This window comes from Drosophila yakuba, chromosome X, assembly GCF_016746365.2.
Source record: "Drosophila yakuba strain Tai18E2 chromosome X, Prin_Dyak_Tai18E2_2.1, whole genome shotgun sequence".
Taxonomy (NCBI): Eukaryota; Metazoa; Arthropoda; class Insecta; order Diptera; family Drosophilidae; genus Drosophila; species Drosophila yakuba.
Window position 1 is genome coordinate 20,513,863 of NC_052526.2, and position 23,242 is coordinate 20,537,104.

General features: G+C 43.1%; 1 protein-coding gene and 1 pseudogene across 1 annotated transcript; one reads left to right on the plus strand and one right to left on the minus strand.

The window, feature by feature from the left end:
• Positions 1-13,466: 13,466 nt before the first annotated feature.
• On the plus strand, positions 13,467-14,316 carry LOC26534475 (annotated as a pseudogene).
• Positions 14,317-16,343: 2,027 nt separating this feature from the next.
• On the minus strand, positions 16,344-17,831 carry LOC6526117. Its single transcript, XM_002101898.4, has one exon. It carries the CDS (start codon positions 17,720-17,722, stop codon positions 16,571-16,573), a length of 1,152 nt encoding a protein of 383 aa, XP_002101934.1. The 5' UTR covers positions 17,723-17,831; the 3' UTR covers positions 16,344-16,570.
• Positions 17,832-23,242: the final 5,411 nt, after the last annotated feature.

Genomic DNA, 23,242 nt, shown 5'->3' on the forward strand with positions numbered 1-23,242 from the left:
TCCTTGCCAAGTTTGTGAATAGTTCAGCCGGCCACGCCCCCTTTTGCCGAGATGCCCTACGGCCCAACCAAAAATTCGAGAGGGAGAGCGTTAAAAGTTGAGGAACGCTGACAATTTTCTTGGCTTGTTTTATCCCCAGGAATTTGATTATGCAACAATAAATCCTTTGGTCCAATTGGTGGGCGGTGGGTGGTGGGCGTGGCTTCAAGGACTCTGGCCAACAAAAAAAGCCAAGTGAAGTGGCGGCAAACAAAGTTTCATGTGCCTTTTTGGTATTTGGGCCGCTCTCGCTCACGTGAAATTAGCATGCGAAAATATTTGTCAAAGATTTGAGCAAAATTATGCGCAGTGTTTGCCCAAACACAAACACACTAGCAAACACACACGAGAACATGGCAAACTTTGCAGAATTTTAATTTGAAATTTTCGACGAGTTCGGTGCGTGTGTGTATATGAGCCTGGGTGTGTGTGTGTGTGTGTGTGTGTGTGTTGGTGTGGACAGAAAGTTTGGCTGCCTGGCAAAATATTTGCCAAAAACGAAAAATTATGCAAAAAAAAAGGAAGAAGAAAAGAAAAAACGGAGGAAAAGAGAGAGAGAGAGAGAGAGAGAGGAGGATGAAATTATGTGCCAACATAAACTAAAGCGAAAATCGCTTCAAAACTTGTTTGCCAAGTTGTCTATCTCTTTCCGGCCAGTGGCAGCCCACTCTTTCGCTCCCGATAAGCCATTTACATAAGCTGAAACTGAAACCGAAACCGAAACTGCAGAGGGATCTCTTTTGGCCACACTTCGTACAGTGCGTTTCATGCGCGTCAGGCTGGCCAATAAAATGGAAAACAATTGCTTGAAAATGCGTGCATTTTAAAGGAATTACCACAATTTCGCTTGACTTTTAAGCGCAGCTTAGATTGCTAAATATCGTATTGCAAACTATATTCAAAGGCGCATTTTATAATGTCAAACTGAACACGTAAAAGTTGCATACGAAATAATTAGGTTTTCATATAGCTCAAATGGCTTATAGTGTTAATACTTTGAACTGCCTTATCGCCTGGCAATGCGATTCCTTACTTTAGATTTGCCAGGATTTCATTTTTGGCGTAGTGAAAAGTTTAATTCCCCACCCGTTGTTCTTCACTTTTGTTTAGGTCAGAAATCGGCCTGTAAATCGCCGGACTCCTGGGGATGTTTCATTATCTTTTCGGTTTTTGGGAGCTCTGCCAAGCCAAGTGAACAGCATAAAGTACGCGAAGGATTAGCGAACAACAAGGGGCTGTCTCTGGGGGGCAGTGGGCGTGGCAATACCACAACCATCGCCCTATTGTGCGGATACGCGCCCAATGGCCGCTTTTAATGGCATTGAAAATGGTCGCACCGAAGATCCAATGATGACCAAATGCCAGTGGGTGGTGGGTGGTGGGCGATTCGATGGTGTCCAATTACGTCGCATAAACAATGCGTTTTTTTATGGTCTGTGCGATTATGGGAGCAGCGGCAACAACAGAACAGGACAGAACAGAACAGAAAACCAGATAAGCTCCAACGACGCCGCCGGCCGCGCTGACGTATACGTGATTTTTTGATGCCTGCTGGCCCCGTTTCCATAATGTATACGTACATGGCCATAAATGTGTGTGTGTGTGTGAGTGTGTGTGTAACAACAAACCAACATGCAAGCAAAACAGGGAATAAAGATTAAGGCAGGCCAATCAATCGAATACCCTGTCCCCTTTTCAGTTCTCATATCGTCTCTGGCTTTTCTATAGCTAAATATTCTAAAATATGTTTTCCCAACTCAACTAATGAAAACTAAAATATGTATAAATAGGTAAATATATATAACATATAGAATATTCGTAGGGCTCCTTAAATGCGGTGATACCCATTAGTACAGCACCCTGTATATGCGGTCTTTGCTTCGAATATGCCACACTATTTGGGGTTGCTTGAGGGGTTCCGCGTCATTTTTGCGTATCGATGACGTCGACACAATTTTCGTTACATTATTTCTGGCATTGTTTGGAGCCACACCCCCTGCTCCCTCGGAAAAGCCCTAACCCCTCCTCCTTCCGACCAACCAACACATGCATAACTGGCTTTCTTGCTGTTTCATGTTTGTTTCTCCTTTGTGTGTTTTGCTTGCCCCTTCCATTTTGCCTTCCTTGCCCTTCTTTTGTCTTTTATGTTTCCGCCGCTGCTGCAGTTTCTTTCCACCGCCCCACCCCCCCAAATAGCGCCCCAAAAAAGGAAAACACACCATTTGATTTTGTTCTTTTGTCAATTGACAGTGAAAACTAACGATACGGAAAAGTAAACGCACTGTGAGTAATATTAGTTTGTAATTTGATTTTATGCTTCTGTTTTCTTTATCCCCGCACAATTGCAGGCAATCCCACGGGGAGCTCCCAGGCACATGGAAATGGATTCTCGTCGAGACTTGGCCCGTTTCCGTTTCCGTTTCAGTTTCCTGCCAACCATAGCCATCTTGGCCATGCTTGGATTTGGGGATACTTCCCTCTTCAAGTACTTGGCATTAATGCACTGACAATTGTTTCGATGGGAGCAAGTGAGCCACTTAAATTAATTTAATGTTCTCACTCGCGGTTTCGAGGGCCGGAATTATGCGAATGGAGTGCCAGAGTCAAGTTTATTTTGGAGCAGAATGGGTGCCATTACAGTGGGGATATGTTGGCTAGCTCCATAGAGCCAACTATCTCAGATATGAGTCACTACTACAAAGAAAGAATTCAATGGAACCAAAACAGATTATTATAAGTTCTTATGAGCTAAGCAAGATTTATGTGCCAAAGTTTACTTAAGAATGGATATTTTAAACATGATTACAAATAGTAAATGCATTCTTGTATTTACATGTTTACAGATAGTAAATGCATTCTTGTATTCTTTGTTTCTTTTACCATTACATTGATGGAAAAACGGATTTTTTCAAGGGTCTCACTGGAGCGAGCTACCGTTCTTGAAACCTCAATAGCGTTCATTTCTGCCCTACTTATTTCATTTTCGATTGCACAATTTTCGGGAGTAGAAGATTTTCATTTTCCCCTCTCTTCCGTTGCGCCTGACATTTGCCCACTTTCTTAGCCCGTTTTCCGGAAAGCAAAAAATGGAAATGGAAAGCCGGGAGCAGAGAGCAGAGAGTGAGGAAAGCCATTGTGGGCCACATTTCATTTGGAGTGTAGATTGTGAAATATTTCGCCCTCTCTTTCGTGGGCCTACTTCCCTCTCCCTCTGACCAGCACTGGTGCCCTCTCATTCACTCGCTCACACTCATTGTTATTATTATAGCCATCCTTGTTGGTTTTGTGGCTGTTGTTCGAACGTTAAGCAAGGATCTAGGTCGCTATTTGAATATATTGTTTGTATCTAAGATTAGTGAGCCAGATATCAGTGGTATATGGCCACACACCAGTACACACACACCAGCGCAAACAAACTCACACCAACACACACTTGGACATGCTGTGCATATATCATTTGCATAGTTAGACAAAGATGGCCGATAAGTCGATGCGAAATTAAAGCCGCATCAAACGCTTCTACCAAATGCACTAAATAAAAAGCGAAATAAATTGCTTGATAGTGGAAGTGCTTTGGATGGCTAATTCAACAGAATGGCTAAATATGTATAAGCCGAACTAAACATAACAGAAACTTAGAATTGATGGGATGCTAACACCACACAGTTAATGAAAAGAGCAAAGAAGTACAGGAAATCAGCACAGAAAGTGAAGTGAAAAAGCAAAAGCTATCTTAAATTGAAGGGAAATTGGTCCTGAAAACAGTGAGCTAATCCGCGAAGGGCCTTTTATTCCCAATTTACTAAGCCATTTTGCCGATTCAGATCGAGCGACCTTGTGCTCCAAGTATTTTCCGACTTCTAGGCCGTGTGACATGCAAATATCTCAGCTCTCCTGTCAGTTTTTCACTGTGGGGACACACGCTCATCAGAAAAAAAAAAAGAAAAACAGTAACAAAAAATAAGAAAATAGGAGGAAAAGCCAGGAAAAAGTGAGCTGAATTACCATCAATTGGGGTCAAGGGCGCTGCGGAGGGGGAAATCGCTGGGAAATAATGTAAAGCCAGCGACATATGAGCCATAACCCTCGACACTCGCAACTCCCTTCAGTCAGCCGTGACATGACACATGAAAAGGGGAACTGGGGGGCTAGGACGACCCCTGAACATGAAAGCGAATCAAGTGAGGCCTCTGTTTCCCAGCCGGCCCCACTTTTCCCCATTCGAGCTGGGCTAATGAAATTCCGACTGCGGCGAGCCAGAAACAAATGTGAAAAGTGAAGGCTGCTATACCCTTCGACTCCTATTTCGTCTTCCTTACTTGAAAAATATTTGTAAGCTTTAGTAAACAATGTACAAATTTATTTGATTCGTTTTGTACATACAAACGGAATGATTTCAATGATTGAATTGCAGTACTTTGAATCCGAGCAGTTCAAGTTGTCGGTCCCTCATAACTACAAGATATTTTTCAGCTAGGCAAAAAATATTTTCGATGGAAACATTGCCATTACAATGCGGAGTTTCTTAAAGGTTTGCAGTTCGTCTTTCTAAAAGCCTGAATAAAATATTATTTCAACGATGCTTTTTTTGTTTTTTCTTAAACCCTCAGATTGGCTGCAGAAAATTAAGCTGCAACTGAATATTTAATGGTTCCCAGAATATCCTTATACTTGTATCCATTTTCACTACAATGATTTTCAAGTGAGCCAAAAATCTGCAAAATCATTGGTATTGAATTAATACGCCTTAAGGTAGTAATTCATATATGCATGTTATCATAACTGCATCGATTATACATACACCGCTTGTCAGACGAATGGAAATTTAATAAACAAAAATACCTCACATGCAACATACATGCAACATGCCCCGTTTGCAGGGCATCGGAAAAAAAGAAATAGAAAAAAAAATAGAAAGCAGAGCCAACATTGAAGGCATTATTGATTAGGTCTCTTGGTCGTCAGTTGCCATTTTCCGTTTTCCATTTTCCATTTTCCATTTATCCAAAACCCCCCTCCGTTAACTGATTACTGCTAAAGGCGAAGTTTTTGCTGTTCGCTGTGGAAAACTGCAATTGGAAAAATTGTCAACGTGACTGCAGCAGAAGACGAAAAATGCTGACAAGGTCGATGCAGCAGGGGCGCCGCAGGGGGTCCTTCTTGTTTTGCAATAATTGCCACTGTGGCAACAAGAACAAAAAACAACAACTACGATGACGTCGCGCGCGTTCGGTTTCCCATTTCCCATTTCCCCTTTCCCAGTTCCCATTTGCCGCTCTTTCCGTTGGCGTTTCGCTTTCCATTTTTCGTTTGTTTTATTGCGGCTTCTTTTACTTAACAACAAACCAGTGGCGTCCGTGGCAAGGGGCAAGGGGCAAGGGGCAAGTTGAGGGGCAATTTGGCAGGCCTAACATTGCTCATTTATATCGAAGCCCACCTCCCCAAACCGATCTGAAGCGCCCGTTCACCACAATTTGTGTGTGCCTGCAGTGACCCAGTAACATGGAAAACGCCGCAGTCGTTGTATCCTCATCCTCTTAGTCCTGCCAACCCACCTACCAACTACCACCCCCCTCCCACCGCAGGCCTAGCCCAAGCAAGCACCTCCCTCCCCCCTGGAAAAACCCCTTAGCGGGGTGTCTTCCGCACAAATGCCTCCATTTGACCCACTTAAATGGCGTAATTTATGATTTTATAGTGTGAATTTTTTCTTCCTTCGTTTTGCCTTTTTTAAAGTGGCGCCCCCAACGGCGAGGGGCTCAAGTGTTCGGCAGTGGCGTCGGCGGAAGGGGCTTTGCGGGGGGGGTCGAAAGAGTAATGGCTGCGTCTGAGAGTCGAAGTTTCGTTTCCAGCCTGAAGAATGTTCGAATAAATGATGAAAACACAAGCCCAAGTTGGCCCTCCAGAGGTACGTACTCTATACGTATATCTACATATGTATATCTTTCCAAAACTGGGTTATATTGGGTTAAGTTTCGTGGTTTCTTTGCTTAGAGTTGCTGAAAATTCGGAATGTCGATAAAGTCACTTAGATACCTGATTACTCTGTAGGTAAATGAAAAATTTATGAAAATACTTCCAATACAAATAATTATAATTTTGAGTATAAAGAATCCAACAAAATTAATAAGAAAATGTTTTCAAATATTTCAAATCAAATAAGGAAACTGCCTTTATATATATGTATGTGTTTGAATGGTACTGCCCATTTCATGTGGCTGCTAAATATTTTCCCTCTATTCTTATGTATAAGATATATGCGAGCACTTGTGCCTTTCTCTGTCATGTAAAGTGCCTTGGCACGATTTATGTTTTGTTAATTTTGTTGCCAAATTCAAGAGTGAGTCACATATGCATGACTTATGTGGCATTAGTCGAACCGAGTTCACTGTCCATATTTGTCTTCTTGCCTTGCCTTGCCTTGCCTGGGTCCTTGTTTTGCTCGAATTTCTCTGGTATCTTATTATGTAAATGGATTTTTGGCTTACATTCAACAAAAGTCTCGAGTGGAGTCACCTTTGCTGTGGGAATTTACCTGCAACGGCAAGAAAGAGAAATTTATGAAGTTGTTGGTCGAAAAGATTTCAGTTGCTGGCAAAAATTGGGCAAAAAAACAGGGCAAACAGAAAGAAATTATTTCATATTAAATGCTGACAAGTATGTAGATGCTAAGCCAGATTCAGATGTGTGCAATAAGTGTGTGGGAAGGCAGGGATTTTCATGAAATAATTTCATAAATTCCCAACGCTTCACTATGCTTTTCACAGCGCCTCCTTCCCCCAAATCCATGCCATTAAACTCCCCCAAACGAATTCTGAACTCGGTCCCAAAGCAGCTGTCGAAGCCATTAAATTACCGCAAAGACCGAAAAATAAATCTGCAATTATTTATAAAATATACATATTCAAGCAGCAGGGTGCTTCACTGCTGGCGTTTCAAAATGAAGGTTGTAAAAATCATTATAGAGGCCTGCCACAAGGATTTTGAGGATTTTCACACATACGCAGTGTGTCCCTTTTTGGTTAAAGAGGTTTCCCTCAGAGCACTAACAGGAGTTAAAAATGGGTTAATATTTCACTTTGAAATGTGTGAGCTTAATATTTAATAATTAATTTATACTTTTGTATGTTGTACAAAGCGCCAATTTGTAAGCCATACATTTTAAAATAAATTAATGGCGCTCGAGATTGAAATGGCCTAAGACATTCGGCAGCTTACAACTCCACCCTCGACGTTTCCACCCTCAGCGACATTGTGGCGCTTCGCAAGGACTTGATTGGGGGGTTGGGGGTTGGGAAAATTTCGCTGGGAAAGGGGGAAAGGGGAAAGGGAGACTGCGAAGCCGGTTGAAATGAAATCAATTGAATTAATTATTGGCGCTTAATTGATTGAAACGAAGCGAGAGTTCGCCCTGCCTCCCTGCCTCTCTGTTTTCCATACTTTTGGTGCTCCACTTACAGGGCTTAACAAGCCCCCACTTTTCCACTTTCACCCATTTCCCACCCTCCCCCGCAACAGATTCTTGCTGGCGCCCATTGTTGTTGCCAAATAGAGCGCATTTTGATCCATTTCACGTGCTGTGGCAACGAATTGAAAATGGAGCTGGTACGCCCAGCCATTGATGGCAATACACGGCAGAACTTAATGTAGTGATTTGCCCAAGCTACTGACTACTGACTACTTTAAAAGTCAGTAGTTTGGGCATGTAAAAAGATATAGGCGTTTCATATAAAGAGGATAAAAGTGATGTAATTCCACTGACATCCATTTGATAAGGCTAAATAGCAATAGAGGTAGGATATATCAACTGGCCAACGTTTTTATTGTTCATCCCCGGTCGCAGAAACTAAAGTGCATTCACATTTTCGCAAAAAGCACTCGTGCTGGCCCAAAATGCAGCGAATTTTACCACCTGCCAATCTGGATTTGTTTGCATTTTTGGCCAATTCTGTTGTTGATTTTGTCTTAAACGCTTTTCATTAGAATGCATTTTCCCGCTCTGCCTCTCGCTGCCTTTCCACCTGTCCACCTGCCACACACTCTCCCATCACCCTCGCACACACGCAGGCTATCTCTTTCGCACTATCCATTATGAGATTTGTATGAATGAAAATGCAAGCCATTAACAGGTTGCGGATGAGGGGAAACGAGAGCCAGGGGTTGGGTGGTGGGAGGCGGGTAAACTGAATTTAAATCTAAAATTTGTTGATTTGTGAGTTTCGCTCAGGTAGCCAGCCAGTGGGTGGGTACATTTTATTCACCGCTCAAGCCCGAATAAATACGAGAATTTATATGAAAGGAAGGGAAATGAAGATGGTCGTGCAGGCCAGTTCATTTATTCATTCAATATATAGCAATTTGTGAACGGCTCTTGGTGTTTATGCATTTTATAAATGGTACATGGCTTTAATTAAATTGCGTGCACTGTCGCAAAACGAACATATCGATGCAGAATGCATTGCTTACCAAGTATGAGTCTGCATACATGAATATATTTTTCATGCATTTTTAATACGTATTTAATTACTCAGCAATGAAATATTAAGGGGTTTTCCTAAGGATTAAAAACCAGTTTTATGCTTCACGGCCTAAGAGCGCCCCTCGTTGGGCGCCAAAGTTTTAGATCGCCTTCTAGACTTTGAATAATGCAATTAGATATGTTCATTGCATTTGGCTCAAAAAATCAGTAAGCTTGTGGTGGTCATTGCTGCTGACTCAATTATTCATTTCGATTTGAATTTATGGTCTCATGGTCTCTCCCCTGGCAGCTTTCCTATGTTTCCCTCGCCCAGCCTTTCCCCACTTTCTTTTTGCGCCATTTTGAAGACGTCTCTGCGCTCTTCGCTCCTCGTGCTCTTCCCGCTTCTAGCGTGTTCGTTTGTGTGCCAACTGTTTTAGGTCGCCATGCTAAATGTTTGCAATTGCACAACAACGGCAAAGACCAAAGAGAAATTCCTATTCCCCTTCCGCTGGTTCATCTTGTTCTGTGGCACGCTCATTCGTTCGTTCGCTCATTCGAAATGTGCCAAATGGCAACGTGGCAAACAAGCGCCACAGACAAGGCAACCGACACTAACCCACCCAAACACCCCACAACCCCACCACGGAACTATCCATCCAACCACCCAAACACCACCCTTGCCACCCTGCCACCCCGCCACCCCGCCTCCCTTCTACATCAAGCGTCACTCAGTCAAGCGGTTGGCGCAGTGTTGCATACTTTCCGGCCTAGGTGCAATGCGAGAAAAGAAGCGGTGCACATGTTTCAATTTGTATATTACTATAGTTAGTAGCTAGTTTTTAAAACACTTTGCTCCTGATTAAATTGTTTTCAATCTAGCGAAGTTTTTATTAATATCGCACCTTAAAATGTAATAATATAAATAAGATAAATAACTTAAGGTGCACCCAAAACCATTTCTATTTAGCCGCGTATGAAGTGAGTTCCTGTACATAGACTCGATCCAAATTCGACAGTTTTTCGCACAGTGCATCGCCGAAATGGGCCGCTGGCTCAGGGCTCAGTCGCTTTCGTCTCGGCCCCTCCTTGACTGACTGCGCCGGCTTTTGGCCAGCGCACGTTGACCTTATTTGCATGCGGCGCGAGTCGGCGCGAATCAATTCTTGGCAGGATGGTGGCCACCCCCCCCCCCCTTTTCCCTTTTCGAACTATCTGCCCCCCATCAGAAATCCCCCCAACATTGCGGTTGGTTCCGCCAAAGAGAGGGGGGGGGGGGCGTTGGATGTTGGGTGACCAACAAATTGAAACGAATTCTCGTATTGGAGTTCGAATTGCAATTGAGATTGGTTGCACTGCATAGTGGGCTAGGGCTATGTGCACTGCACAAAATACAGTGCCAAAAGTTCGATTTCATGGCGAATAAGCTTACATTCCGGTGGTGTAGAAAGTCTTGATTACTTCAGCTTTGGAATTTGCAATGTTTTTATATAATCAATAAACAAATATACAAAAAAGCAATGAAAATATCTTAATAATTTAAAACCTTACCAATTATTGAAAAATGATCTAACTCAAAATAGAATTGAGTGGAAATTCCTTGCTGTGTGGGAAGTGGAAACCTGGGAGGTGCAGTGGGTGGTGCCGGCGTTTATTGCGGCCAAAGTTTTCTCTGTGCGCTCTGTTTTGTTGATTATTGTTGGCGGTGGTCGCGCGTTGATTTAATGCAAAAAGCCGACTGCAACGACTGCGACGTCGACTGCGACGCCAAGCTGCCATTAAACCGTTGCAACAGCAACAGCAACAGCAAGAAGAAGAAGAAGCGGCAGCAGTGGCAAAAAAATGTTAAAAGGCGCTTCTAAGTAAATAACTGGGTTTATGGGTCGATTGGGTGCACCAAATCGTGAGCAGCAAAAGGAAAAGCAACGGAAAAGTGTGGGAAACTGGGGGAAAGCGGGGGGAAAGCGGCTTCAGGGAGGCGGAAGAAGCGATAGAGGAGATATTGCCGTGGAAATAGTCGGCTAGAGAAATACAGAAATGCAGAAATACTGAAATACTCAACTACAGGGAACGGCAACAATTGATTAAACCGCGGGGTGGCAGCTCAATTTGATGAATAAATTTGCGATACGCTTGCCGTTTTCCACTCGAATTTTAGGATTGAAAATCCCTGGCTGGAAAAATATGAGCAGTAGCTGGATAAGCGGAAATATCTGCTTATTTCTAAACTGAGCAAATTGTTCATATTATTGGAAATGTAATAAAATATCAGAACCGATTCAAATTCAAATTCAAATTAAAATGAAATCAAAGTGAAGCATGCTAAAATTCCGACTTCTTCCTTTTTCCGCCTTTAGCCTGTTAGCAATTTTCTCTTTGATTTCCCAAAATTGAACTCTAGCTTGCCGCAGAAATACTCCTGCCCCCTCAATTGCCAACGAACTAGAGCCCCACCACGCCCCCCTCACGAATACCGCCCATCTGCAGATGAGATTTAAAAAATAAATTGCGTACAATTTCCAACGGCATTTGCGAGCATATGTGGGTAAATTTGTGCTGGAAATGGAATTAGTAATGAAGTTTTGCCAATGCTTTATATGGACCATCTGCCCCGCGCCCCTCCCGCACCCCTTAACACCACGATGGGCCCTTAACCCATGGCAGCCGGTGCCGTGTAATTGCGTTTGGCCGCGCTCCTCTGATTTCTCTGATTTCCGAGTGGCTCGCGATTCGATGTGTTTGTGTGTTTGTGTGCGATTCGAAGTGCATTTTCAAGTGAAATTGAAATGGAATGCCAAGAGGGTTTCCATGCCATGGGAAAGCCCCCTGCGAAATGGGAAATGAAACATTTCATTTAACAGCGTGAAGGTATGAAAAGGCAATAAATGTTAACTGCACCAACCGCACAATGCCCGATATTTGTGCGAATAAATATATATATGCGAACATACATATATACCTTTGGGCCTGCATTAAATGGGGAATTGGAAATGGGGTGGGGTGGAAATTAAATTCAATTTATTGAGCTCGCTTTCTGCACAGAACTTCAGCTAATTGCATCAAATTGAAAATGGATATTGAATCGCAAGCGAAAGCGAAACAAGCTCGAAATTAAAATACGAATGGGTTAATTGCAAACGATAGTGCGCATATTTTTGAAAGCCTTTATTAAGTCGACATTCCATTGGTTTATACTTTTCACCTAAGCGAAATAAATAATTACGGCAAATGAATGGCACGCGAGAAACCAAAACTATTTTAGTCCTAAATAGTATAATAAATTAAGTCCAAATGTTGTCTAGTTATTCACTTTTAATGCGCTAATGCTTACCGCCCACAAAAAGTAATTCAGTTCAAATCGGAAAATGAAATGTCAGTGGAAATTAATTTTCTAATTTTGTAAAAAGTGCCCAATTTTGTCAGCTTTAATACCCCGTCGTTTTCCCCGTTCAACTTGAAATGTTTTCGACACAAAAACCCAAAATTAAAACTTAACCCATCCAAGTTTTGCTTAATTTTGTGCATTTCATTCTGTTGTGACTTTGGCTTCGACTCGGCCATAAAACCAAGTTCAAATTGCGCGAAAATGCCAGCTGCAGAGGCGGCGAAGAAGAGGAAGACGTTGGCATGACCCGCTGTCACACACTCAGGCACTCACACATACACACACACACCCACCCACACACACACACACACACACTCAAGAGCACACGCACACACAGGGGCATGAACACTAAGAGAAAGAGACTTAGCCAGTCTGCTCAGACATATTGCCAAATGCAAACAAGCAAACAAAGTTAAAGCTGGCTTCAGTGCACTCGAAAAAATATAAAACCTGAAGTATAACTTAAATGCAGAAAAATAAATGTTCGAATTAGAATAAAGCCCGAATTTGTTGTCAAGTATGTACATATGTGCAACTCCCATTGAAAGACCTTAGACTAAAAATAGATTTCACATACTTACACTTATTTCTTGCAGTGCACATGTGTATCTGTGTGCAAATGTAAAGCATAAGATAGACAATTACACTTTTGCCACTGCAAGAGGGAGACGGCGCGAGGCAGCCAGAAAGAGAGAGGACATTTAGATAAACGCCAAAAGGTAAATGAACTTTATCAACCGAACAAGAAACGGGGTGCACACCCACCCACACCACCCACACACATGCACACACAAGCACACACATATTCCGAACATACTGAACAACGACTGCAATTGCAGCTGCATTTGTCTGTGTGCCTGTGTGTGTGTGGCTGTCTGTGTGTGCCATCCACTTCTGGTTATGAAATTGAATTGCTGCGCCTGCATTTATATTTATTAAATTAAGGAACGCATTAAATTTGCAAACATCATTAAAAACGTTTTGCTTCGGGTGTCACGAATTTGCGCAATCTTCAAGTGGCGTTAAATTGGTTTACAGCTTGCAAGGTGTCGAGTAATTAAGGCCCAAACCACTGGGATTGAATGCATGACAGGAAACCCTTTGAGGATGCACAGGTAGCCAGTCGAAGATGCGCAGATTAACCATGATCCAAGTGATCTGCATTCAACCACTTTGTTAATTTAATGGATAAGGCCACTTTAAGCAATGGAAACTATAAAGAAATACTGTGCTTTGAAGCTCGGTTAAATTTCTGCACAGAAAGACACAAATTTCATTTATAAATACAATTTCGTTACCTCCGATTACATTTGAGATTTTCATCGTGCAAAATACCTTTGCCACATTCAATTTAACATTTTCAGCAGCCAGCAAAAGTGTCAGCAGGAGTGAAAATCTAAAAAAAACTCTGGCAAAATGCTGGGGCAGAATGTTAGGAAAACATGCAAAGCGAGTATACGTATACGGAAGACAAACAATGTGAAATGTAGAAGGAGCTGAAACAGATTTTCCGACTGCAGTAATAAATGATAAACAAGTGCAAGCTGGCCAAATGGGCGTGGCAGTGTGAATGCGAAGGTGTAGGGGCTTTTCCATTTCCCAGTTGCTAGGCTGATATTGAAAACTGCTGCCTGCAAAGCTAAGCAAATGTTGTCCAGCATCAGTGTGTCTGTGTGTGTGGGTGTGTGTCTTTTCACACTCTTGCATTATTTATGCAGGCCACCATTCGTGCGTGAGTGTGTGTGCGCCACGTACGTGCCTCGAACTGCAACGACAGCTGCTCCTGCCCCAGTTACCCGGAACCAGGATCCTGGATCCTGGATCCTAGATCCTCCAGCCTCCTGCCTCCACTTTGGGACCCTGTGTGCGCATATATATTTATTCCATGTACATATTGTAAGTGCCCCATGCCTCGTGTCAAACTTCTAATTAACCTCGTAATTCATGCAGCCTGCGTGGCGCAAAAGAGCAGAGGTCCGGGGAAAAGGACACGGGACGCGGGACGCAGGTCTGAGAACTCCGGCTCCGCATTCCGGACTCCGGACAAAGGGTGACTGCTGTCGTTTATTGTCCTGCTCCTGCGGACGGCGGAGCTCTGGAGCACTGGAGCTGCGGAGAAACGTGGCCGGGCAAGTGACCCAGAAATTACCAGTTAGCGGCACATAAATGGCAATGTTTGATGGATTATTTTGGGACTTATTTTAAAGTTATATTTTCTGTTGCTTTACTCCACTTTATTTGGAAACCTCACAAACCTCAACTCCGGTATTCAAAATTACCAACTATGACAGTAAGATTTAATACAATAACACCATTGTTAGGAAAGGTAATGGGGTGTATATACATATTTTACAAGCACATTAGACCACAAGGCAGTTAAATAATAAAGTACCTGCAAGAAATGTAATGGCTTAAAGTGAATTAATCAGAGCTTGCTGATTTAATTGAATTGGCAATTATTTTCGCACGCAATCACCAACTGAAATTGTTAGCCTAAATTCAAACAGAAACAGAAATTAACAATGGAATTCGAAACCTACAATAAGTGCGGCAATGGCAAAAAATTAGGCAATGCGAATCGAAATTACATTATTTAATTGGTTAGTTGGCCTGCTCAAGCGAAAAACAACAAGCCATGAAAGCAAATAATCATAAATTGAATGCAATTGTATGATTAATTGTTAAGGGCCAGCAAGACAGCCGCACAAATTGTACAAATTGCAATTTGTGCAACAATTACAAATAGAATGCCGAATGTTGCGCCAGTTAAGTTCGCAAATATACAAATTAAGCTGAAACCATAATTAAAGCCAGCTATCTGATTGCCGAGTAATATTTCAAAACAAACTTCTCAGACTCGCCGCCCAATCAAATGTTGAATTGCCACTTATTCTGCGGCTGCCCCTGGACAACGACAACATCAAACCACAGCACTTAATTCTCCGAAGACCAGACTAGACAAAAAGTCGCTAAAATGGCTGAAAAAAATAAGCGGGGAACAAAGGGAGACACAAAGTCGTTATTGTCTTAGTTTTATTAAAATGCGTTCTTTTTTATTTTTTTTTTTTTTTTTGGGTGGAAAACAGCAACTTTGCCGGGCAAAAATTGTCAAAGGCAACGGCCAAAAATGGAACTCTGGCAACAGCCATTTCTGCCAATTTGTGTGCAATTTAAAGTGTCCGAAAGGGGACCCTGTGCTCCGTAGTACATACACAAAAAGTTGCAAACTATTTTACCATAGCTGCCGGGGAAGGGGGCAGTGTGGAGTGTGGAGTGTGGACCAAGGGCCCCAAAACTTGGCAGACACGGACACAGATGAGCAGACCGCAATGGAACTGACCGCGGGGACTCACTGCCCCAAAAAAAGAGGCAAACTTGCATCGCAAAATGTAACTTAAAGGGATATTCTAAATAGAAGCTCTCGAATTATTACTTTCGTCTTGCAGTAAACTAAAACTCAAACTGAATAGCTTACTAGATGTGATTTAACATGTTTCCGTCACTTCAGTTTCCTATTACTTACCCGTTTCTCTCAGTGCTCGCATGCATTGCTCATAAAGCGTTCAGCGGCCCTGGTCCACAGAGGGTGGGGCGGGGAGGGGCGGGGTGAAGCCAAGGGGCCTTTGGGGGGTTAACACTGCTGCATTAACGCTGACCGAAAAATCTCTGCAGCTGAAGTTGAGCTTACATTTTTTGTTTGCAACCGAATAAAAAGGACAAAAAAGTATTTCGCGGACAAAGCAGCCACCTCCTACTACCCCACCCCTCTTACCGCCGGCGGTGCTGTTGCAACAATAACGGTACATTACAAGTGCCGGGCGAAAGCATCGAGTTAGTTAGTTTGCCGCCACAGCCCCCTTAGCCCCGCTCCACCCCCTCCTTTGGCACCCATGTCCACAATTTCTGCGGTCTTGTTAGTCTGGGCTGGCAAGTTGGTTAAAAAGTTGTTGATGCAGTTACTCCAGTTACTCCTCCTCCAGCCTGCCACGCCCCCTTTTTGCGACGACATTTGTGCTAATGGCTGCCAACGACCTGGACACCAAAACCGAACCGAACCACCCCCCCCCCCCCCCCCCCCCCCCCCCCCCCCCTTTACGACGACCATGCCCCACATGGCAAACATGTTGCATACGCTGCGGCGTAAGCGAAAAATTTCCAGCGAACAGCATTTTGGCCAAGCAAACACACAGCGGGTTAAGTGGGCGAGTTTGCCACAACATTTGTGTTCAAGAATAATTAAATTAAGCTGTCAGTCTGACTACAAATGCACTCACAATGATGATGCACTTGCAAATGTACACATAACAAGGCTGATTTAATTGCAGTTCGAAACTACTTTTTTTCACGCACTTTGTTTTTCATCTAAATAATTTCATAAGCAAACCTTTGCTCTGCATGAAAGTCAACTATGTTGCTATTCCTACAAAATCAATGGCATTTTCAGTCAACTTTGTCGCCGCATCAATTTAAAAATGAATTTGTTATTTACTTATAAATTTTGATGAAAATTTTACAAGATCACATATGTTAAATTGCTTATGAAATATGGTCTTGCGTCCAAGTGTAAAGAGATCCAAAATGTTTACAAAAAAAAAAGACTTGCGAAACAATTTTTAGATACTATATCAAAGTAGAGCAAAGAATTTTGCATTAGAAATCATGCCAAAAATCTTGCTGCTAAATTGCGTCTAGTTGGGTTGAGTGTCTTCTGGTTTCTCAATGGACACCGCATCATTATCGTTGATATTATCGTTTTCCTCCAGTTCTATTTCCATTTCATCCTCGTAGGTGGTGTCCTCCTTCTGAGCACTGAGGAAACTTGGCGCCTCTCTAGTTGCATCCTCATCAATGGTGAGCTGCAGGTCGATGTCCTGCGTGTAGTCTTCGGTGTGGTCCTTCATCTCGCGATGGGTGAATCTCATGAAATACGGACTGTCCGAAAGGAGGTCGCAATTCTCCATGATCTCCGGGCTGGAACAGGTCTGCAGCACCTGCCGACGTGGCAGCCCCGGGGTCTTTTCTACGGTCTCCACGGTCACCATCAAAGGCGTTTGGGCCTGGGGACAGAACAGCCAGAGGTTATAGATATGGGTCACCCGGGGACCGCTGGTCATCGAGTCCCAGGAGGTCTTCCACAGCATTATCAGGATGGGTAAACGGCTTTCCCAATCCTTGTAGATCCGGGGTAGATTTGCGTTCCGGGCCGCCTTCCTCACACTCTTGTAGATGAGCAGGCCCACACAGTTACTCTTGCCCCTGTCCTCTGGCAGGGATTTGCCAAAAATCTTCAGGCACTTCGCCTCCTTGGCCTGCATTTCCATTACCAGAATCCCCTCGTGGCACATCAGACAGTGACTGAGAAGCTGCCCAGGATTGAAAATCAAATCGCAGCTGCTCAGCGGACATGTGATGGGCAGGTTCTGCAATCTCCAGTATTTCCGCACCTCGACTGCAGTATTTCTTAGCCGCTCATAGCGAACTTCCGGCGAACTGGTACTCTCATGCGGCGAAGTGGCAATGGCTTCTGCGCCGCCGCGCATGGGCACACTTCCGCCCGCCGGAAGTGACAGCTTGCAGTCCATGTAGAGACGCCTGCCACGGTCGGGCATTAGGCTCAGGCGGGTGAAGCAGATCTCGACCTCCTCATCGGTATCGTTGCCATCGTTTTCGCTCTCCAGACGACGCCCGTTCGCCATCATCGCCTCCGTGTCCAGGGTGTCCAGGGAGTACTCCGACTTGGCGAAGCCCAGGATGGCCGATATACCAGTCCCGGACCTGGAGTTCCTGCACGATGCCCCCGAGGTCGATGGTAGCTCGCAGTCGTACTCGTTGCTTTCCATTTAGGAATTTTCAATTTTAGTATACCTCTATATAAATGCTGTTTTTTTTTACGAATGAGAATTGTGTGTGATGTGTTCTCGTCTCGATGTGAAATGGTACTGGTCAAACCAAAGGTAGAGAAAATAAATATAGTTTTGACAACTGATTTCATGAGCTACTTGAGTAGCTCATTTTATCAACGATTTCTAGTAAATGTGTAGATATTATAAGATTTTCCTGACAGTTATATGATGGAATCATATCGTCTTTAGAATGGATTTCTAGACTGCCACTGAAACAATACGACGATCAAAACTCTGGAGAACATTTTGTTGCATTTGTAATTTCCGGTTTCACACACACAGCCGCGCACAGGCACACACACACATGAACATAGGCACACATAGCTGCAAAAGAAAATGCGAAAGAAAAATGTGTCAACATACAAGACAAAGCAAAACACAAACACAACTCAAGTTGCCTCTGTAGAACAACGAAATGCAACTAGAGGGTAAAAAGAGAGGGGAGTCGCTGCAGAGGGAGAGGGCAACAGTCGGACTAGGACTGCAAACTCCCTGCGGCCACGCCCCCTCCGCCACCACCGCCCACTGGCAACTCCTTTAGTCTCAAATCGACAATGGAATGTGCCGGCGCAGAGGAAGTGCGGTCTATTGCAGCAGAATCGAAGTCAAGTCAAAATATGGCAATCTCTTCTGAATATATATATAATATATTTATAAGATCCTCCACTTTTTTGTAATTTTTCAAATATTTTTTGTTATACATTTAAAAAGAAAAATTATTATTTAATCGATTTTGATTGTAATTTGCAAGTACTTTGTTTATATCAGCTAATATGCTTAATATTTTAAAATAAAATATATGAAAAAGATGAGAATAGAAATGAAGAGTAAAGAATAAATGGCATTCTTTGGAAACTTGCATACATTCTTGTCGTGCAACGTGGCGGCAATAATAGAAGCGAGCTGAGTCACGTGCATGCGTCATTTGTTTATGGCTTTCTCCCTTTTACTTTGCTTTTACTTCATTAGTTTCGAGGGGAGGAATCCAACTTCTTCTTCTTAACCATGCTTCCCTGCATTTTCCCCACTTCCCACCTCCCATTTCGTATCGCTTTTCCTTTCCGAGCTTTGAGCTGCAATTGTCAGCTTGCAGTGCAGCCAACCGCAAATGGCAAATAGGCCAAAGCCGCTGTATCCCCGGATTCGATGACATCTTTAAGACGGATTTTCATAGCTTACCGTTTGCTTTAATTGAGTTTTCACAATTTGACAGCCTGCCGGGGGAAAATTACACTTCGTCAGTAGCAAAACTCACCTGAAAGAAAGGAAGAAAATATTTTTGTCAGCAAATCAGCAGTCAAGAAGTGCTCGCGTGAAAGAACAAACAAGAACCGGGTTTTAAAAGGTTAATTGAGGAAAATTCAACTTTCAGTTTGCACATTTACACGCACGCAGACCCCCGGGCTGCAGTGGGGTTAAGCATGGTGTTCATAAAGCACGTATCCACACATAAAGATTTCCATTTCCCTGCTGCTGGCTTGCAAACAGCGCAGACAACAATGTGTAAAACAATTGTACTCGCAGTTAATTTGTGTGGTACGACAATTTAGTATCACCTCAGCACTGGGAGAAAAAACGTGCAGAGCTTGGGTTCTCCTATCTAGCAATGGGATGGCATATCAAGACACATAACCACATATTTAGTAGCGCATTCTCATGATTTAAAAAGTTTATTAAATTAAAATTATTAAAATAATAATTTCAAATGTGAATACAGTTTGCCGAATGCTCAGTGTATGCTGTATGATAATATTACTGCGAGTGACACTCGCACACATGGCGTATACGCAATGTGCCAAAGTTTATGCGAAATTAATGTTAATTACAACGCGAGCATAGCTATCCATCTCAGTCGCACGGCCGTGGCAACATCTGTGTCCTGTCAGGAAGTGGGCGGCAAGTGTGGGTGGCAAGTGGAAAATGGCAGGGTAATTGGTAACGGGAAACGGGCGACGGGGAATGGGGAAGGGGGAATGCAATTCGCCAGCAGCGCATTTAACAAACTGAAAGCGCTTAAGCCGAAGGATTCAGCATCGAGTGAGTCGACAAAGGTGCATCGAATCGCATCGAAAGGGAATGATTAATAAGCGTAATCGATAGATGTGAAAAATTGATGCGTGATGGATGCACGAATCGCGAATGAGTCTGTAAATTAAGACTCGAGGTACATCCACTTGGCACAGCGATTGAGTTTAGAGAATGGGGAAACTATCACGCAATCATGAATCGTTGCGTTCAATTAACGTTGCTAAGTAATTTTTTGTTTGGGATCGTAGTTATTTAGGTGTTGCAAATGGATAAGAAGAGCAAAGTCTTTTGACAATAAGTTCCGCTTAGCCACTCTGATTAATTGTAGAATTAACTGAGCGACAGGCTTCATACAATTTCGTTTATAACAATAGCCCGAATCATCGCTCATCTTTATCGAGCAATCAATCGAACTCACCTTTCGGCATGCCGATAAATCCCGCTTAAGCCATTCGCTTGCACAAAGGCAGGCTATTTTTCGTGTTTTATTTTTGCTTCTATATGTATGTAGGAGTATGTATGTATTTTTTTATTTTTCTCTATTTATTCTCTGCCTTGTTTTGTTTGCTGAATTGAACAACTTGTGCCAGCTGCGGGGATTCCCATGAACCAAGGAAGGACCTCCATCGCCGTTTGCCGTGATGTGGCACAAATGGCAATGCGCTTAACGTGTTCCGTGTTGCTGCTGTTGCTGCTGCTGTTACTGCAATGCAACAAAGGCAGCCGTGCCACGCCCCTTAGCCACAACGCCCCCAGAGGAGACACCTTGGCACCCACGCACAGACACAATTTATAAAAGCCACAACAAATGTCTGAGGCTGTAAACTTTCGGTAAATCTTTGCAGCAATGTCTGCCAGCGGCAGCAGCAGCAGCAGCAGCAGAAACAACAGCAACACTGGCTACAACAGCAACAATAGAAGACAAGGACGATGACGACGACGATGACGTCGTCACGCGGATGTTTCGACGCGACTCTGAAGGATTTTCATGGCTGGTAGCTAAGGCTTTCCCCGTTTCCCCATTTTCCCATTTCCCCCTTGCCGTTGCCGTTGCCGTTGCTGATACGTTGCACGTATGTGCTGCTGATGTTGCTGCTGCGCTCGGTGGCTTGTGTTGCATGTTGCCGTCAGCATGTCAGAGCCCCTAACACGTTGCAAAATGCGCTTACACACATGTAAGCACATGTTGGGAAGGAAAACGCGGCTAAAGTCGCCCTTTAAGTGCCCTTTACGAGCGGAAAATGTTCATTCTCATAACAAACTCAAAATGTTAAAGGATGCAAGTCAAGGAAATAAGTCAAAAATAACTGCTTTAAACTTAAGATCAATAAAACAGTAACACTTACATGAAAGTACAAAAGAAGATTCCAGTTTGAAAGATGTTAGTTAAAATATCTATGATAGTTAGGCATAAAATTACCCAAAACTATAAAGAGACATGGATTTTATTGCTCGAATTTTCGTTTAATAAACTAAATGTATCTGAATCTATAATTATAAACAAAAACTCAGAGTATAACCGCGCTGTTTCGACGAACTTCCACTTGCGAAACAAGCAAGGAGAAAACGTACTTTGTCAGCGTCTCAGTGTTTTGCGTGACAGCATTTTCTTGGCGCTGACTGTTAACATTCTAGCAGCTTCCCAGCTTTTCCAGCTTTCCCGGCTTTCCCGGCTTTCCCATCAGCTGTTGTTCGCCAGAGTCTTTGCTTTCATTAAGCTAATCCAGACATGATCATGCATATATATGCGCACCTGAAGGGAGCTTGTAAGGCGCAGACAGTAGCATTGAACCCGAAGACGGGACTTTTCCTGATGCCCAGGCGTTTTTCAGCGTTTTCAGTTTTAATATACACAAAAACATGCATGTGCTGGCTTTTTCCCGCTTTTCCTCGGGCATGACAAACTTTTTTATGTATATTCTGAGGCTGCTGTTCGTGTTGTTTTACTTTCTGTTTGCACCTGTGTCCCTGTCATAAGAAAAGGTAGAGGAAAACTTTGAGCCGCAAAATATTGTTCAACAAAGGTTGAAAAATACGCAAAATAATAAAACAAAAGCAATAGCGAGTAGCAAGACCAAAAATCCCATCTAATCGAATCAAATTTCCCCGAACACACTTTTCAGGTCACTTTCGAACTTTTGCCCTAAACACTTGACAAACTTTCGATTGCCTGGGTTTTCGGTCAGTTCAAAGTTGAGGGATTCCCCAATCAAACCTTAACTTTTGGCCAAACAAAATTTTGTGGCCAATGCAGCTGGCATAAAAGCTGGAAAATTAATTGAAACCGAATAGATAAGTTCAGGAAGCGAACGAGAGCGCAAAGGCGGGGTGCCAATGATTGATTAAGTCCGGATTTTCCCAGGGAAGCGCGGGGGGGGAAAGCCGGGAAAAGTCAAGTCGCATTGAATCGAAGTGAGTGAGTCGAATGGAATGGAATCGAATCGAATGGAATCGAATCAAGTGGAGTCAAGTCGAGTCATCATCAAATGCGATTAGACAGTCAGCCCGGAGATTAGACATTCGCACTGACCTGAGACATCGGCAAAGATATAGAGGGGAACCTACTTATACAGCCACATATATTATGGCCGGGACGACGACAGACATCTGTCGATGGCTTCTCAACAGTCATTTTCCGACGAATGCTAAATTGCCTCTAATCTACTTTATCATCGACACCAGGAAATAGACAGGGAGCCTCAGCGAAAGTTGCAGAAACAGTAAGGGCAATTTCCATTAACCACTTTGAACAATAATGTTGATGATGGAGTAAGTGGAAATTAGAAAACTGCCTTTCTTATCTTATAGTCTTATAATATTTTTTAAATAATGCAGAGCATCTAGTAAGTTCTTAAAGTTGTCTTGAAATATTAAAACTCCCATAGACAAAAAGTTCGCCCTCGACTGGAGGCTTTGATAACATATCGCCATCGCCCTATTTGAAATTAGACCTAATTACCCGTAATCATAATAAACGGGCATAAAAAACGAGGAAAAGCGTGGGAAATGTACGCAGGACACGGGACCCAAAAGTGTCGCCCCGTGACGGCCATAAATATGATGATAATTAAGTGTGTCTCGCACATATACTCAATTTGGCCTTATTAACCCAAAAAATGACACAGATATTAATTTTCCGCACACATGTGGCCCGCTTTTCCTCCCAGTTTGCCGCGCACACACGCACAAAGCCTAAACGTAAACGAGTAAATTGGCAGATTTAAGCAGTAAACAAAAAAAGGAAAAAACGGCCAACGGAACATGGCCCAAACAACACTTCTACCCCTCTCTTTCCACAACCCCTGCTGCCGTCTCTTTCGCCGAAGCGAAAGTATAAAGGAAAAAATGTCAACAATCTATTGACAGCTGAGACTGTAACTGATTGTAAGGAGTAAACAGAGGGGCAGTAAGCAGAGGGGCTGGGAAATG